Raw genomic sequence first — 17,990 nt, forward strand, 5'->3', positions numbered from 1 at the left:
TTCCTGAGACAAATTCTAGATTTTAGAGACCAGCCTTTGCAGTGTGCCTGTATTTGACTGCAGGGGCTGGATTCATCCACTGATGTCCCAAAATGACAATCTCTCTGCTCTGCTGGCAGATGAGTGTTCATGTACCTTGGGTTTTATTTTGAGGTCTGTGCCTACTGCTGGTGTAGTGCAGCAGGTTCTTTGCGTGGCTGCAAATAAGTCTCTGGCTGCCTGTAATCCTGAGATCAAAGGGAAGACTGAGCTTTTCTGAAGAGCAATGTGAGTCATCAGGATGTTAATTTGGAACTTTGCAGCCTGTAATTTTTTATTTGTATTCAGCAGACCCTCAGCACTCCTGAGTTTCATAAGCCAACACCAACCCTTCATTCCTTCCCATTAGGGAGGGTGACTTCCCAATTCTTAACTCCTCAAGGAGCATCAATTCCTTAAATTTTAACACTGATGGAGGGAATACAACAACTTTGCAGGGGATGGCTTTCCAAGTAAGCTGCATGATGGATGAAAGCTGGAGGATTTTAAGTGCTAGCTTGATAAATTTTGTGACTTCCATGGGAAAGGTTTATTAAGTAGAACCTTGAAAATGGTTCAATTTCTAGGCTTTTTGTAGCAATCTTCTTTAGTTCCTGAAACACAGAGACCTGAACCCAAAAATGCCCATGGTCCCAGGTGACCCTGCATCATTCCACAGTGTTGGTTCACAACCTGTCCTTGCAAGTGCATAAAGCAAAATCAGCTTTCATGGAGCTTCCATGGAAAAACATGCATATGGGGAGAGGGAGACATTGGCAGGATCTCAAAGGCTATGAAGTTCAGGATCAGTTTGCATAAAACCCAAATGTTTAGCTTCTTATCTGAGCTACAGCATGGAGGTCTCCCTGCAAATCCATATGACACTTCCTGGCACAATCACATACTCCAGCAGTGAGATTCCCACTCTGTGGCTTTAAAAATCATCCCTTCTTTCTTCCTGCCTTTCATTCCTCTCTTTTGCCCTTTTTCTGAGCCTTTTAAAAAACCCATCACTTTAATTTCTTGCAATGTTTTCCTCTTCTGAAAGAGGAGCTGCTCTTGCTCTGTGTAGAGGAGTGAGGGAAGCTGGAATCAGTCAGGAACTGCTTGTCTCCTTCCTGATCTCTTTTCATTTTACAGCAGCAGATGTGCCAGAAAATGTCTTCCTCTCGTCAGCTCTGGGAGATGAGCAGGGATGTAAGCACTCACCTTCCCCCAGGAGTGAAGGCTTTAGACAGACCAGTTGTTTCCACCTTTTGCAAGGAGATGGGTTTCACAGATGGGTTTGGTGCTGGATGCACAGCAGCTCACTGAGACAGAAAGCCAAGTTGTGTCCAGGATATTGTCACACTGGGAACAGCACACTTAAATAAAGCCTCACCTATACCCACCTGAGGCAGCAGGATGTAGTCAGTTGATGTGGCTCTCTGCTGACATCAATCATGAATAGGGTACTCTGCTACCTATTCTAGACCTTTTATTATTGAAGGCATGAAGGTAATTTGTTGTCTGAAAGGGGCCTGGTGGTAAAAACTATGTTGACCTGTCTTTCTGTTGAAAAAAATTAGCATCTCTGCTCAGCCTGTGCAGGCACTATCTGGCTGTAAACAGATGTTGGCTTCTCCTCATCATCACATCTGCAAGGGGTCCCTTTCCCCTTGCTCCAGCTAAACACAAGAAGCTCTTTGCACATCTTTCCTTCCTCCATTCTGTGGGATGTTTGTTTGAATCAAACCCCAGTGTGTTAGACATGTGGTGGGGAGGATCACTGGTGCATGACTGCATCTGGGGGCTGGAGGCTGATGGCAGAGAAACAGAGAGAGGGAGGAACATCCTGTGTTGCTCAGCTCAAAGGCTGCTGTGCCTTTAATCAGGGTCAGGGGCTTCATTTTGGGTGGCAATATATCATGGCAATCCTGGAGGATGTAAAGATACTGGAACACCTGTGAGATGTGTCCATCAGTGCCAACAGAGGCCATCACTCAAGAACTTTAGTGAATACTTTGCCTCTGGTTTGGGGGGAGAAAGTCCTGTTGGAAAAGGAAAAACAAATAATAGCAACAAGGTTATGAAAATGGAAAAACAGTAATAAAAGAAGAGAAAATTATGCAGCTTAATGCACTCAAATCAGAATGACCAAATAACCTCAATTCCAACGATGAGAAAAAGCTGCCTCAAAAAATTAGGGGGTCAGAGGGAAATATTTTTAAAAAGCCTGGAGTGATGCCATAACTCTAAGGATTAATAATAGTAATGCCCAACATTTGAAAAGGATGAGAAATGATCCAAGGAAAATTCCAGGCTGTTAGTGCAAGGCCTCTGAATGTTTTTTCAAGCAAAGACTGATTAAAGACATGTTGTTGAGGGAAAAATGGGATAAAATGTGACACAGATTTTCTAAAGATAGATCTTGCCAGGCTAATCTAATAACTTTTTTGATAAGATAACTGATTTTCTACCCCAAGGAAATTCAGTAGAATTTCATCTCTTTGGACTTGAGTGAAGATTTGATACAGTCCATGCAGGGATCTATTAACACAAGAAGATGGGGGTTAGTTAGGAAATTGGAAAGTGAGCAGGGGCTGGCTTTGAGAGAGGTGGCAAGGGCTGTGTTGGCTGAGAGGGGGTTGCAAGCAGGGACCTTCAGCTCTCATTCTTAAAAACTGGTAATTTTTAATTTTCAGAAGGGGTTTTGGCACAAATCATAGCAGTGAGCTCATGAAGTTAAAATTTGCTGATGCCATGATGCTGAGAGGCATTGTCCTGACAGAGGAAGTTTGGGAAATCATCCAGGAAAAAGTGGATGACCTTGAGGGCTGGGACAGAATAAATGGGATGAAATGCAGTTTTGCACAAATGGAAATGCAGTTCTCCACAAATTGAAGGCAAATGTATTTTTTAAATAAAAATACACAATCTGCAGTGTATATGTAACATATACACTATATATGCATCTTAATATATACTATGTTGAGAGCAGAGTGTTGGAAGAGTGGTGGGTAAAGGTTGTAGAGCAGTATTTAATCTCAGAATTATTGTAAACCACAAAAGTGGATTTTTCCTCAGCCATGAAAAAAGCAAATGCATTTTGAATTTGCATTGGGAGAGGTATTTCCAGTAGAAACAGAAAAGTATTGGTGCCACGTGAAAGTGGTAGGAAGTGATGTGGAAGCACAAATCCTGTATCCCGGTCAAAAAAAATATTCCCTTTGGACCAGGTAGAAAGAACTGGGCTGGGATGATTTGGTTTTTTAACAGAATGTTCTCATGGAGACAAACATGAAGAAAAGGGGCTCATTCAGCTGAGCAAAGTGTGTGCTGAGGGAATCTGTGGCTCTTGTCCAGAAATACCTCAGGAGTAAACACTTTGGAAGGAAAAATACACTATTTAAAGGTCAGCGTGGACACAGAAGTATGTGGATATTAGCAAGTCATACTAAGCTCAGGTTGAAGGTGCAGATGTACCCAAGCCCTGCTGCAGCTCAGAGCCAGGTTTGTTAACCATGTGCTCCCTCAGCTACTGCCCTTCGCAGGCTCACCCAGCTCTCTGAGTTGCATTTGTAGCTGTGATCCAGAAAGATCTCTAGGCAAATACAGGGTCTGAGCACCTTGGAAAATCTGACTTTAATTGAAAATCAGTCCTAATTTCCAATTAGCCTTGCCCTGGGAATACCTAAGTCTGCTTTTCTGTCTGGGACCATCCCTCTTAATAAAGGCTCTCTAGGAAAATTGGATTATCACTCTCGAAAGTAAATATTATTTGAGCATCCTTGGCTCATTCAAGAGAGCTTTCTTAAAACTATGGAAAGGGGAAAATACAGTGATGCAAAGGGAAGATTCGTTATTTTGTTGTTTCGGAGTAGTCTATACCATTTGCTGTGTCATCCTCCTACTATACCACATGTGTACAATTCTGACTTGGAAGTGAAAGCAGAAGAGTTGCATTTAATGTTTTATTTATGGAAATCTTCTGGTTGTACTAGAGCATGGAAATATAAATGGACTTTAATAAATAGAGATTAGAAAACAGAAAAAAATATTTCCACTGCTCTTCCTTCTTTCTTAAAATCTGTCGGATAAAGGGGTTGAGTTTCTGGAGAAAGAGAGAGAGTATAAAATTGCCAAGAAATTCTGCTATTTAATTAGATGCAGCCACCTTCAAGTAGGAATGGTTGATGTTTGCCTAGTTTCTTGAATGTCCTTGTTTTTCCTACAAATTTTCACTAATCTTTTAACACCAGCCATGGCTATTGCTGTAATTAGATACAAAAATGTGAGCAGTAGCGAACAAGCTACTTGACAAAATCCAGCAGTCCCTTGGGACAGATGGTGCCAGCAGATGAAGGAGATTTTATTACTTAGAGTTAGAGCACAGTTTTCTGAGGTGAATCTCAACCTGTCCTGCCAAATGTCTGCTTGAAGACAGCAGTAATAAAAAAAATTATTGAAGGGAAAGACCTTGGCCTCATATTCTCCTTCAATTTTAGGGGAGAATACACTTGCATTTTTAGGGCCTTTAGGATCCAGCTTTCTTTTTCCCATTGCAAGCAATATCATTGCTGCTGTCTCATATGCTCTGTCCCTTTTATTGCATTCCTGAATGTCCCTGTACTACATTCCTGAATACCATAATCAGGATACAGATAACACACCATTTCCCACTCATTGGTGAAGACTTGTGCTATCTATTTATATGAAAGATGAGTCTGTACTGAAACTTTCCTCTGGCACTGTGACCTTGTTCAAAATCTGAGCTCAGATTTAGTTTTGAACGTGGTTCCTGACCTATATACACAGAATTGGAGTATTAAGAGTGTTCTGAAATACAGATTTGGGTCTTGATTTGATAGTCACATCACTTTTTTAATGTATTTTCCAGTATTTGTAACCAGTTTATTCTCAGACCTTTGACAAGAATAAGAGTTTGGACAATAAACATTTGGAGTATTTTTTTCTTGTCTTAATTTAGCTTGTGATTAAAGTAAATGGAGATATTCTATTTCTGCAATAAAAAGTAGTGCTCTTCATCACTTTGATCAACATGTTTGCGCCTACATTTTCCTCTCTCCAAAACTGAAAATGCAAATAATTGTCTCAATATAGTATTTATATTGCAGTTCTATTAATATCAGCATTATAGTCCTTTGTAAAGCACCACATTGGAAAAAAAAAGTGCTCACAAATTTAAATCAAATTGTCTGCTGCTCCCACTCTTGCTGTTTGTGTCTGTAGTCTCACTGAAGAGCCCCAGGCAAGGAACAAGACCCTTTTGTGCTATGGGCTGTGCAGGCCAGATCAAAACGGTGATCCATGACCCCAAGAAATTCAGCATTGCAAATGCATGTATATTGCTGCCTAAAAGACGACTCCTTCCAGGCTTCCAACCAGCTGAACTATAATTTCTGACTCAAGACCTCATTTATATTTAGGACAAACTGGATGAATTCTACAAAGCTAAAAAGATGGGCCTTATTAGTAGATTATCACTCTTTCAGTTGAAAGGGCTGGTGGTGGAGTCCCAGGTGAACAAACAAGGTTCTGGTGCTTGGCTATCAGTGCAGTGATCTGCTCATTTGAACCACGGAGAACGTTTGTCCTGCTGCTCGTCACAGGCTGCACTCCATTTCTTTTGAATCAACTGCGTCTACCAGTTACGATGGAAACACTTTGCCTTTGAATCATCCATTTTCCCAAACGCATTCAACCCATGAGTAACTTATTAAAGATCTGCACAGACTCCCCCTTAGCCAGTCAGAGTGAAAATGAAAAAAACCAACATCCCTTGTGTTTAAAGCACTGCCGTAGAAGTGCTACATTATGTTTTTGTAATGTGAGTTTGGGAAAAGAAAAATAATTTGCTGTACTGCTAGGACTCATTACAAATGAAGAAGATTATCTTTGGCTCCTTTCAGAGGTTTGAGTACTTCAGAGTATGATGGAGTGTCATGGTCACCACGCAGTGTTTGACAGTGACCATTTGCAAATAATTAATGTTACCATGGCACTCCCCATATAAAGCCACAGTCCATTTAATTATGTGCAGTGGCAACACTGTGATGATCTTGAAGATAACAGCTGTAGAGGCAGTATCTGTCAGGAATTAAAAGAGAACTTGGAGAAAATTGTATTGCATTGTGAGTTAAAAAATGTGGTCACAATTTTACTGCAAATGAAAAATTGCAATAATTTCATTTGTTTCTAATTTTCCTTTTGTTTTTAAAGGCAATTGTTGGCTTACTTCACACTAGGGAAGGGAAGGGAGTTGACAGGCTCTGTGACTGAACCCCAGAATTGGAGGAGTGAATTTGCTGTTGAGCACAAGGCCTATGATAAGTGTGTATTATTAATTCAAACATATAATTTCTCAATTCTGGGAATGAGAGCATTATGTGGTGGTGATGGTGGTGGTGACAAGCAGCCTGCCCAGCCCCATAGGTGCTACATAGGGAAGTTCAGAATGGACTGTGTCTGTAGAGAGGGGCTATCAGTCTCAGAGGATGTTGGTCAGTCCTACTTTTGTCACTGTATCATCTCTGGGAGACCTCAAAGTTTGCCTGACCCAGCCAACAACTGGTGTGGTGATGTCCTACCGTCCTGAGACTGTCCCTGGGTAGAAGAGGAGCAGAAGAGCATTGTCTCTCCATGATCCCTGGAGCATTGTTCCTCCCATCAGCCTTCCCAGCCCCTTTGATGAAAATGCACCTTTTCTGCAGGGCGAGGTCTTGGGGAAAGGATGACTTGTGTGAATGCTGATGGCTGGCAGACTCTGGCAACAAACCATGGTAGCCTTGGGGGGGACATCCTGCTGTTGGGCTGGTGTCAGCCTCCTGTGCACTTGGAAAGATCGCAAAGACTTTTTGGCAAAAGGGCCCCACGCTGACAGTGCAGCTGGGGAGGGCTCCAGCTCTGCATGCACATATGCTCTGTTCCCTTGCTTAGCAGGCACAGTTTCACAACTCTAAAAAGTGACCCTGTATATTTAGCTGATTTTACTTGTTCCCCGTCAGCCTTGTATTTCAAGCTTTTTCCCATCCCTTTCCCACCTCTTCAGAGCTTGTCAGTATGTTTGCTTCAGTCCAAAGTGAAAGAGTCTCGAGTGAGTCAAGCTTGGGAGTATATTCACTTCCTCTTTTTTTATCTTGCATTCTTTAATGCTTGTGGTTCTGGATGGTGTCCACGATGGAGCAGTGTCCCCTTACACAGTGTAATATGGAGCAGACACCCTCTGCTTCTTTTTTGAATCAGTATTAAGCAATGAATGGTAAGAAGGAGATCTTGGGAGAAAATACAGTGCTGTGTTGGCTTAGATTTGAGTTTTGATTGCGTTTGGGGTTTGTTTTAGTTTTCCACTTTTCATTTTTAAATGTGACAGCTCGGTCTATCTGCCATGAAATCCTCCCAGCTGGCCTTCTCCAGTGTTAAAAGTGACGCTGTGCTTTTCTATTTGTACTTGTAGCTCCTGATCATTTTTTGATGTCTCTTCACTGCTTTTTATCAGTATGTGTTAAATCTCTTTTTCCTTAACTCATTAATCTCTCTGGCTTTTCAAGAAGTTGCTTTCTCTCCTCATGCTCTGCTCCTTTCCTTTGTGCCATGCTCCTGTTCTAATAAAATCACCAGTTTGATCACTATCCAGTTTATTAGTCAACATATGGCAATACTCACAGTGGTCCTGTTTGGGGTATAAAAAAGGCAGTGGGCCACCTGTAGTGGTACTAAATTGTGGTTTCTTGCTTTGTGGAACTTGGTCTAGCTCAGACTTTGTCAGCGCTGGTGTGCTACCTGCTGTGCAGCCCAGGCACTCCTCTGCACCCATGTTATTGTTGCATTGTTTTTACAGCTGTAGCACCCTGCAGCCCTTGAACCAAGACACTTATCCCCCCAGTTGATTGAGGAGTACTGATTTGCTGATACTAAATATCAACAGGAATTTATGGCTCTCCTTCCTTGACTATAGTAAGCAGGTGAACTGACTCACTTTCAGGAGACCAGAGCCAGTTCATGGAGGAGTTCCTGATGATTTTTGAACCCAGAATAGAGATCTGCCAGAGTAGAGATCTGGGGAGCCCATACAGGCTAGGTGAGATAGGTCCTTGTTCCTCTTTCCTCCTTTCTGTGGGTGTGCAACCCAGGTCCAAGTTTGGCGTTTTTTTTGAAGAGGAGATGATCAGCTATCATTTTCATGCACTGAGCTGGGCTGACATCAGTGGAACTCTGTCAGAGTCTGACCCATTTTATTCAGTGTATGTTACATACCTCAGTACAAATGATGAAGCAGTGAATTAACACAGGCAATGATTCATAGCAACAGACACCTCTGCAGAGGATGTCTAATCTTTCCATAGCTGCACTTTGCTGAGGAACCACCTCGTTTCCAGCCCAAAATCATCTGGGAGTGCCATCTGCAGCTGGGAGGTCTCTCCTCCATGCACCAAAACCCCCACCACCTAACTTCTGAGCATGCTTTATCTTTGCCATGCTGTAAAGGAGGGCACAGATGATCTGCAGCATCTCATGCTATGGGGACAACAAGCACCAAATGTTGCTGTAGCTCTTGTGTCAGAAATGTGCCATGTGGTGTGAATGCATTTAGCCTCGATTGCTTCCATGGATCTCAGTGTCAGTGAGCTCGGCCCTGCATATGTCTGTGCTGGTTTTGCTTTTTGCTTAAACTCAGTCAGAAAGTACTGCAGAAAACCCAGCCTTGCTGTGTGTTGTTTTCTCCCTCTGTGCTGTGGGCACGTTGCTGGTGCAGAATCTGTTACTGCTGTTGCAGTGTGTTTATTGTGACTGAGTGTTGTGCATTAATCTTGCAGCATCCTGTGGTGATGGAATGTCATCCTTGTTCCCCTGAGTGGTGATATTCCAAGCATACCTTTTTTGCATTCTTAGGACATGAATTTTTTTATCAGTCAAAACCCAAACTGAGCAGTAGAATGAGCATCAACAAAACACCTGGTGTCCTCCAGACTGGTTGTGGCCCAGAATAGCAGAGAGCAAGTCTGAGATCAGATGCTGGCTTCAAACCTGTAGGAGCTTTGATCAAAACCCTTTGTATTTTGCATTTCACTTTCCTTCCTCTCTTGAAAGTGGAAGAGCAGCAGCTATTGCTACATGCCACTGCTTCTATATAAACAGTGTATTTGTTGCATAGTGCTGTTAAATATTAAGCAGTGTTATATATTTTATAAAGGTCTGATAAAGCACTTTGAAGAAGAAATTTAAATGATAGTGATGTGCTGCTTCTATTTCTCTTTTGATTTGCTGGGGTTTTTTACATATGAAATAGAAAAACAAATATTTGATGTATGCTTGACTTTTTCACTTTTGATCTCTATTTTGTTTTTCCTTCAATAGTAGCCCGTCATTTTGTGACCTAGCATTTTTGCAGATTTAAAGCGGTGTTTTTCCAAAGAGTCCTTTATCCAAGTTCACACCAAAAGCGCTGTGGATTTGGACTCCACCCTCTGCCCCAGACACTCCTCAGCATGAAAGAAAAGCAAATCCATCCTTTAGCAAGATGAAACCAACTTGGATAAACATTAGATTTGAATTGCCTGGCTCTCTCTGGAGCTGTAGATTGACATCTTGGCTAAATAACTCCTAGCCTTTCTTTCATTTGAAATTAATATCAGTTCACAGTTTGAAGATCTTTTGAATAAGACCTTAAAAGAATGATATCTTGTCTGTTAGACACAGCCAGCAAGGATTTGTGTTTTGCCATGAGTGCCTGGCAAGATTGCCTATTCCCCAGTTGCATGGTGGGCTTATGCACATGTGGCCCTGCTTGCACCACATGGACCAGAGGTTCTGCTCAACCTCAGCCAGCCTGTGATTCTGTGACTTGCACTTTGTGCTCCAGAAAAGCTTCCCTGTTACTGGGACTATGCTGGTAAGATCCTTGAAGGTGTTTGGAGTGACATTATTTTCTCTTTGGTCTATTGTCAACGATTTTACATCCATTTGATGTAAGTTCAAAGCTTACTGAAGTCATTGGAAGTTTTCAGGGATCAGGGGAATTGGATAACCTTGCCACGCAGAGACAAAACTTGTGGTGAGAATGTATTGTGCATTGCCTAAACAGGGAAACAAAATCAAGTGAAAGCTGTGCTTTTTTCCCCCAGTTTTTATTGAAATTTATAACTTGTCCCATGAAAGATAGACCAAGGGCAGTCTCCCATTAGCTTGCATTATCATTTCCCATTCAGCAATTCCCTTGCACATGCAGGTCAAAGGAGAATGGATGCGTGCGTGACCTAAATCCTTCAAAAGCGGGGCACAGTATTATTTTCCTCGGGAGGTCTGTCCTCTGCTTGTCCTCTGAGGGAGTTGGTTTCTCCGCCCGCAGGATCGACGACTGTTTCTGTGCCTCTCGGAAGCTGGATGCAGTTGCCACCGAGGCCAAGTTCAAGCAAGACCTGGGTTTCCGGATGCTCAACTGCGGCCGGACGGATCTGGTTAAGCAAGCCATATCCCTGCTGGGGCCGGATGGGATCAACAGCATGAGCGAGCAGGTAACGGCATGGACGTTTATGGAAGCGGCTGTGGAATGGGAGAGTTTTGTCTGCTTGTCACAGGAAATGAGCCCCAGCTTTCAGCTCTACATAGACAGGACCCTAATGCTTCCCCTTCATTGAGTTAAAGCACTGCCAGGTGAACATCCACATTAAGTGAGGTCATTTTGAGTTGTATTGATTTGCCAGTACTGAGGTAACTCAGCATGAGGGTGACTGCATCCCCTGAAATATTCTTAACAGTAAACTGAGTCGAGTGAAGGCAGAGGAAGATCCCAAGAGAGCTTAGTGTTGAGCTGAATTCTTAAAACTGCTTCAGAGCCGTGCACAGTGCTGTGAGACAGGGCTTTGTGAGGTGAGCAGCCTTGCACTGCACACAGCTCTGGGATCTGTCACCACTTCATGTGCACCACCCAGCCTGTCAGTGAATGGTTAATTGCTGATGCTGTTTAATGGATTTCAGTCCAGTTTAAACCTCGCAGACGTGAAAGTATCTCTGCAGTTACCCCTCCACTGGTTATCGTGGCCAACATCCACCAGTTCAAGAGCCTAAATTTCCTTGGAGTTACCCCTCCATGAGGCTGGTGGTTGTGGCTGGGGATAAAGCTGCCCTCTGTAGCTACCTACTGGCAGCTGACCGTAGTGCTCACCAAGGTGGTTCCCCCTTCCCAGAGGGAGATGATGGCTATGAATACTAACCTTTCCTTTTGAAATAGAGTCCCCTGGCCTTTCTGGTGCCCCTGATGAAAGTTCATTGCTGCATGTTCTCAGAGCTGTGCCATCATTTTTGACAGGAGCCAGGTGGCTGCCACCTCTCAGGTGGTCATGGGACAAGAGCTGGAGTGTTCATGAGTTTAGGTCTTCTGAGATGAAAGCTGTTCCAGGAATGTGAATTACATTGCTGTTGAGTAGCTTCAGTCTGAGTTAGTATTGTGGATTCATCTGAGAAAAGCTTTAGAAGAGGGCAATACTTCCTGAAAAAAAATAGTATTGGACTGCTCATTCCAAGGTTCATACTTTTTAAAATTATTGTTATTTTAAGTTAGCCTGAACCTGGAAACTTCTCACAGCATATTTCCTCTGTCCTCCAGGCTGAAAACTGGGAACACTCTGGCTTGATTCATCAAAGTACCTAATCATATGCTTAACTCTGAACACATGCTTTTACATCCTATTTGAGTGAAAGTTAAGCCTGTGCTTAAATGTTTCGCTGGATCAAATGTCCCACATCTTGCAGGATCCCACATCTTGCAGGACAGAGCCCTAAGTCATACAAAGCTGAAAGAAAGACAGTAATTTCACATTTTGCCAAAAGCCAAATGCCCCTTGTGTTGATTGTACACATTGTTCCTGTGTGTGCTTCGAGCACTAATGATGGGCTCGTTAAAAATCCATTCCTCCCACGTGCAGAGAGGGGGGTGAGTGGTGCTGCAGCAGAAGGCTGAGCTGCAGGGCAAGCCTGGGGGGACTGGCAGAAGCAAAAGCAAGGGGGACAGCAGTGCCAGTGAAGGGGAGGTTAAAATCCTCATTAACTCTTTAAAACCCTGACACTGCAGCATAACATTCTGGGCCCCTTTTAGTCAGTGTTAAGTCCTCGTTCAGCTGCAGCAGGGTCAGGACCTCTTGCGTGGTTCCCAGGCTGAGCTTTTGCTCCGGATGTTGCCACAGGACTCCTCACTGTGGCTGCCCACGTGCTGTGTCTTGCAGGGGGAGCCTCAGCACTGGGGCTCAGATTGGTTTTCAGATTATTTTCTACAGATCTGATTAGACCCCTTGTGCTCAATGAACACTTGAATTAATTATCCAGTGATGCCGCTTACAGAAACTGAAAAACCATTTGAAGGAACATGTATTTAATTTTAAGCTGCTACCCCATCCTCATGTTCCAAGGCCCAAGCACAATTTTTTTGTAATTTGCGTGGTCCTGTTTGTTCCCATAGTGTTTACTGACTGCCAAAGGAAATCTTTTGCCACTGGCTGTGGCTGAAGTACTTTCAAATTCTCTTTGCAAATAGCTTCAAGTCACACAAGAACTCCCCTTGCCTAGGGTGAACTTATTTTTTCTCAAGCATGGCATGAGGACCCAAGTGCTTATTCCATGAGTACACTGCAGATTGGATCCTGTGAAATGCTCCATGTCTTTCAGGGAGGACCTAAGGACCTTGCAGGCATAAACATTAATTTATATTGTCTCTACAGGAGCAGCCTTTCCATACCTAAGCACCCACTACCTTTAGCCCTTCATACAAACAAGAAAACTGGGGTAGTTCAGCAAGAACAGTGGTGCTGGGCTCTTGCTAGGAAGAGCAGTGTCACAGCTCAGTGTCTGGCCATGACAGGTACCTCCAGTTTCCCTGAAAATAACTTCCCTTCATAGCAGCACTTGGGTTAAAGAGCAAATGGACTGTGGTCTGACAGCAGATTCACTGGGGAACCTCGAGGCAGGCTGTAAACACGCATCAGAGGTACAGGAGATTTACTGCAAAGCAACTGGTGGCTGTTGGTCAACCCCCCCTACTGTATTTAATAAGCAGCTTTTGCTGTTATAATTTGCAGTAGGTTTAATAATTTTGTTCATGGTTTCATCTGGACTCATTACCACAGCCACAGCAGTACTTCCCTAAAGGGAAATGGTGATCAGGCATAGCAGGTATTTCAGATTAATACAAATTGCATTGTGATGATTCTGTAGTGAAGGGTTACTTAATCCACTTTTTCTCCAAGCAGGGCCATGTTTTCCTAGAGCCAGTAACTTGCAACAAAGCTGTCTGGCATTTCATTTGAAATTAAGTCCATGTTTGCTAGGGAGTGCTATACAAAGCCTTGACATTTCCAGCCCCTTACAGTATCCGTGTTGAAAAAGCTGTGCTCAAATCTGACTGATCTTAAAAGGAGCTTGAGATGTTTTAAAGGCTCTTTTAGTAATTGAAAAGTTAGGTTTTAAGACACTCTGATAATAGAAAACTGAATAGAATTCTTGTCTTTCTAAAATACCAGTGGAAATAATGGTTGCTTTGGTGAAAACATGTCTCTTTTGGGGCCCCAAAGACAAAAGTGCTCAGTTTAGTATACGATGGAGGTGAGGCTGGCAAGCCTAGTTTCACTCACCATGCTGAAGACAACATGAAAAATACAAGCAGTAAGCACAAGTGACAACAAAAATGGAGATTTTTACCAAAGTGTTTGACTTTCACTGGTCTGAGGGGCATGTTTGTAGCAGAGGTAATGGGCTTTCATTAAATACATGCTGTTAGTCTTGATGATATATACTTAAATAATTGTTTTTAAAAATCAAAGAGAGTTCTGTGTTAAATTTGTCAATTCCTTTGTTTTTTAACTCCAAAAAATGACTAGGGCATGACTCCACTGATGTATGCTTGTGTCAGGGGTGATGAGGCTATGGTGCAGATGCTGCTAGATGCTGGAGCAGATCTGAATGCTGAGGTGAGGACTTTTTGTTGGTTGTATCTTTTTTCTGTTGTTTGTTTACATCTTAAATTACCCCCTGGAAATGTAGCGGAGTGAAAATCTCAAGCATGAGAAAGAAAACAAATCTGTTTTATCTGGGATTGGGACCACTTGAAATGAACAGTGAAATCAAATGGCATTAGGTTAACACTGGGATTCACTGCACAGAAGGGGTCCAGTCACCGAAGTTAACCCTCAGGTAACAGTGATTTAGTTGTATTTGCACACTGCAAATGAATACAGGCATTAATTGGCACTAGCCCTGGGCCCAGCTCTAATGCTATTACAAGGACTCACTGAATCTCAGCTGACTTTAAATGGAGAAGGTGAAAGAAACGCCTGTCTGGTAACTTGCCAAAGCTCAGCATTTCTATGCATATGGATGTTCCAAGTAAGCATCCCCAGCACACAAGAGCCATATAGGTTCCATTGTTTTGTTTTACAAAGTGCCTTGGGCTAAAAACTGTTGGATGACGAGCTTGAAGCTTCCAGAATATAAATGTCTCATTGATGAATGCATATCACAAACTCAGACAATCTGTCCACCAAGCAGATTGTTGTCCAACCCAGTGCAATGCAGGTATGTACATTTTTTAAGAGTCATTTGAAAATCCGTGAAGAGTTATTTGTTAATGATTCCAGTTTCAATTTGTTGAGGTCATGAGTAAATTAAGCTGTCTGCTTCACTTATCTGTGTTCCATCTGTTCTGTTTGGACTTGAGCGAGCTGATAAATTGGAGTCACTACTTCAGACAGACGTTTTGCACTTTTAAAAAGTCCAATTTAAAAAGTAGAAACTGCTGTCAACCATAGGAGACTGACAGTGTTACTACCATGTTGTGAAATCAGCTGGTGATTTCAGTTCCCCACAGCCAAGCACATGACCCTCAAAGCTGGCAGCAACTGAACGATTGAACCCCTAGTCAGACCAAAGACTGGATGGGCAGGGAGGCTGATCTCTTCCTTAACCCTGCCTTGTGGCTCAGATGTGAAGTGGCATTATTTGGTTCCTAGGACGAATTTTCATTGGGAGCAGTCCTCCCAATTGCTCCAGTAATCTTCCGGGCTTGAATCAAATGCAAATTTAAACAGTTTTGTCTTCCTGAAACTGCTGACATATGAGAGAATAACTCCAGTGAGGAATGTGAACCTCCCCAATTCACTGCTGTAGAGTGTTTGCTCTAAAATCAAATGAAAACACTTTTGGACAAGAACTGTGAATAATTATGGCGTGCAATTATACGATGATTTGTGCACACCACAACCAACTGTGCAAATTGGGCAATTATGGCAAAAAAAGGCAAATCAACCATGAACAAAAATAAATACACTGTCAGGTGCTGCATAATTTTCTCCCTTTCACTTTGCAAATATGTTTCCAAAAGTAGCCTCAAATGCTGGGCACCTCCCTTTTTGATTGCCCACCCTTAGTGAAAATGGACTCATTTCCAGATGTGCTGAGAGGCTGCAGTTTGCTCTGTACTCAGTGGGACCTGTAGCTGCTCAGCCAGTCTCATCCTTAAAAGCTTATCCAGGAACAGGTCTTTTGCAAACACTGTGTTGGAGAGAACTCTGACTTGGAAAAAAAAAACACTAACCAAAAAAAACACCCATGAAAAACCAACAAAACAAAAAGGAGCAAAGGAGTTTAAATGACTTCATTTTCTTTGCTGCTTTCCATGGACTGCCCCAAACAGTGGTGGGAACCATGCTTGAGGAGGAGCTGGGTGCATTCACTGAGCCCTGGTCCTGCCCATCCTTCCCCTCTGCTGCTCTTGCTCCACATCCCAAACCCCAAGGCTTGAGCTGCTTAATCCTATTCCTTCTGACCCAGCCCAGCCCCTAAGGAGCCCCGTGTCCTTGTTCAGAGGCCAGCACACTCCTTGCGGTGCCCTTGAGCTCTCTGTTTGGCAAATCTGGGTGGTAACAGCCAGGTGCTGGTGCAGATCTGGCAAGCTGTGGGATCTGCACGGGTCTTCAGATTTTGCCCTCATCCCTGTCCTTGGGACTGAGGGCCTGCATCTAGCAAAATGCTGCTGCATGTGGCACTTGGAAATGTGAGCTGCTGCTGGAACTGGATATTTAATGACTGGCCCTGCTCCCCTGTATGGATTAAAGTGCTTCAGACAAGGTAGCGAAAGCAGAGCTGGCTGGTGAGAGATGGTGCATCTTTTACTCTGATTTTAGTCCTCCTCTGAAGATCAATAACAAGATTTTGAATTTTAGTGTCACACTCCATCTGAGTGCGCAGCCTTGGATTGCAAATGTTCATTAGATTCTACCAGCTCTGTGAACCTCATCAATATTAATATCCCCATCTTTAAGATGGGGGAATTCAGGGAAACTGAAGCAAAGAATGGTTATTCATCTTTCCCAATGTCTACATTAGAGGCACCAGGCACTAAGGCGTAGAAAATAGAAGGAGCAACCTGAAGAATAGCATTTTGTTTTTTAAGGATATCGTTGGCATCTCTTTTAACTGTCACCACCCAGCACTTTTAGCTCAACTCAGACAGGAAAAGGCAGTAAAAGGAGATTTTCTTAAACATTTCTGAAGTGACACTCTGCCCCATCACTTTTCAGACATTTTTTTTTCCTCTGGTGAGACAGGAAGAGCCTGGAAGAATGCCTGCAAACTCCAGGGTAGGGCTTGTGATGTTGTCTTTCATGACAGCAGTGACAAAAGTACTGATTTAAGTTCAAAGAAACTTGGCTGTGCCTGGAGCAATCCCAAGACCCAGGGCTGTTGGTACATGGCCTGGTGAAGTCAGTGGGAGTGGTCCTTAGCTGTAAATGTCCTGATCCATCCTTACTTCCCCAGTGTGTGCTGTTATAACCAGCTGTGGATGTTTTGCCCTTGTGCAAAAGAATCTGGTGGCCAGTGGTTTAGATGGAGCTACAGTAGTTGGTAAAAGACTTCATTTGGTAAGAACTCAAATCAAGCTGTCAAATCAGCACAAACAGTTTTAATATTGAGAAAAATTTTGCAGGAAAAAAATGAAGCCAATCATTTTATAAAGCACCTTTCCCAGGTTTTCTATTTCACTTACTCCCTCACATGCCTGACTTTCGGGCAAGTTGAATTTTGTTACATATAGCTCTTTAAAAAAATAACTTTAATTTGTTTATAGGTTGTCAGTACTGCTCATAAATACCCATCCGTCCACCCTGAGACCCGCCATTGGACAGCTCTGACATTTGCTGTGTTGCATGGACATATTCCTGTAGTTCAGGTATTATTGTATTTCCCTACCTGCATCTCATTCTTTTTTTTTTCTCCTCTTCAGTTCTAATTACATCCATCTCAAACCAGCATCCTCTTGTCATACTCATATTGGTTACTTCTGCTTCAAGAGTGTACTGATACATGATAGACTTACAAAGTGATTATGGTGTTCAAAACTTAACCAATATGAGGCTTAAACAGGACAATTTTAAAGCAGAGTTGCACCAAAGAAAGTCTGACAACTCCTTGTGCTCCTTCCTGACCACTTGTTTTATATGTTTGTTTATTCATTCATTGCACTTTCTTACACTGTAATATTCTAGCAAACACAAAACTGCTGCCTTGGTGGGAGAGAGGTGGACAACAGCTCTCATGCTGCTCCAGAGGAGGAGAATCCCTCACTCTCCTTAGCCCATCCAGGTGTCATGTGGGATGTGCTGGTTCCGTGCTTTGGCATCTCAAAAGTTGAGAAGGTTTATTCTTCAAAACAGCTGTGTCTGTGACACACTCAAGCACCAAAACTTTGAAGGCCTTAAGACAGAAATGGCCAAGAGGGTGCTGGAGCACAGGCTCCATCCTGCTCTCTTTGGCCACTTTTGTTTTCAGCATTGCTGCTACTTACATGGAAGTGTCTCCGATGGAGACCACAGCTTTTGGACTCATTGCTGTAATTGGTTCTTAAGAATTGCCTTTCTTTTGGCCATGTCTTCATATAAAAGATGGAGACAATTGAAATCTGATCCATTTTTGGATGGTGCTGGGCT

General features: G+C 42.9%; 1 protein-coding gene across 1 annotated transcript in view; it reads left to right on the forward strand.

The window, feature by feature from the left end:
- Window positions 1–17,990, forward strand: part of BTBD11 (BTB domain containing 11) — a 69,648-nt gene that overhangs the window by 25,815 nt on the left and 25,843 nt on the right. The window contains exons 4-6 of the mRNA XM_005421795.2: window positions 10,367–10,532; window positions 13,887–13,976; window positions 17,132–17,233. Coding sequence (XP_005421852.1) covers window positions 10,367–10,532; window positions 13,887–13,976; window positions 17,132–17,233 — 358 coding nt within the window. The remainder of the gene's footprint in view (window positions 1–10,366; window positions 10,533–13,886; window positions 13,977–17,131; window positions 17,234–17,990) is intronic.

This window comes from Geospiza fortis, unplaced genomic scaffold (genome assembly GCF_000277835.1).
Source record: "Geospiza fortis unplaced genomic scaffold, GeoFor_1.0 scaffold173, whole genome shotgun sequence".
NCBI lineage: Eukaryota > Metazoa > Chordata > Aves > Passeriformes > Thraupidae > Geospiza > Geospiza fortis.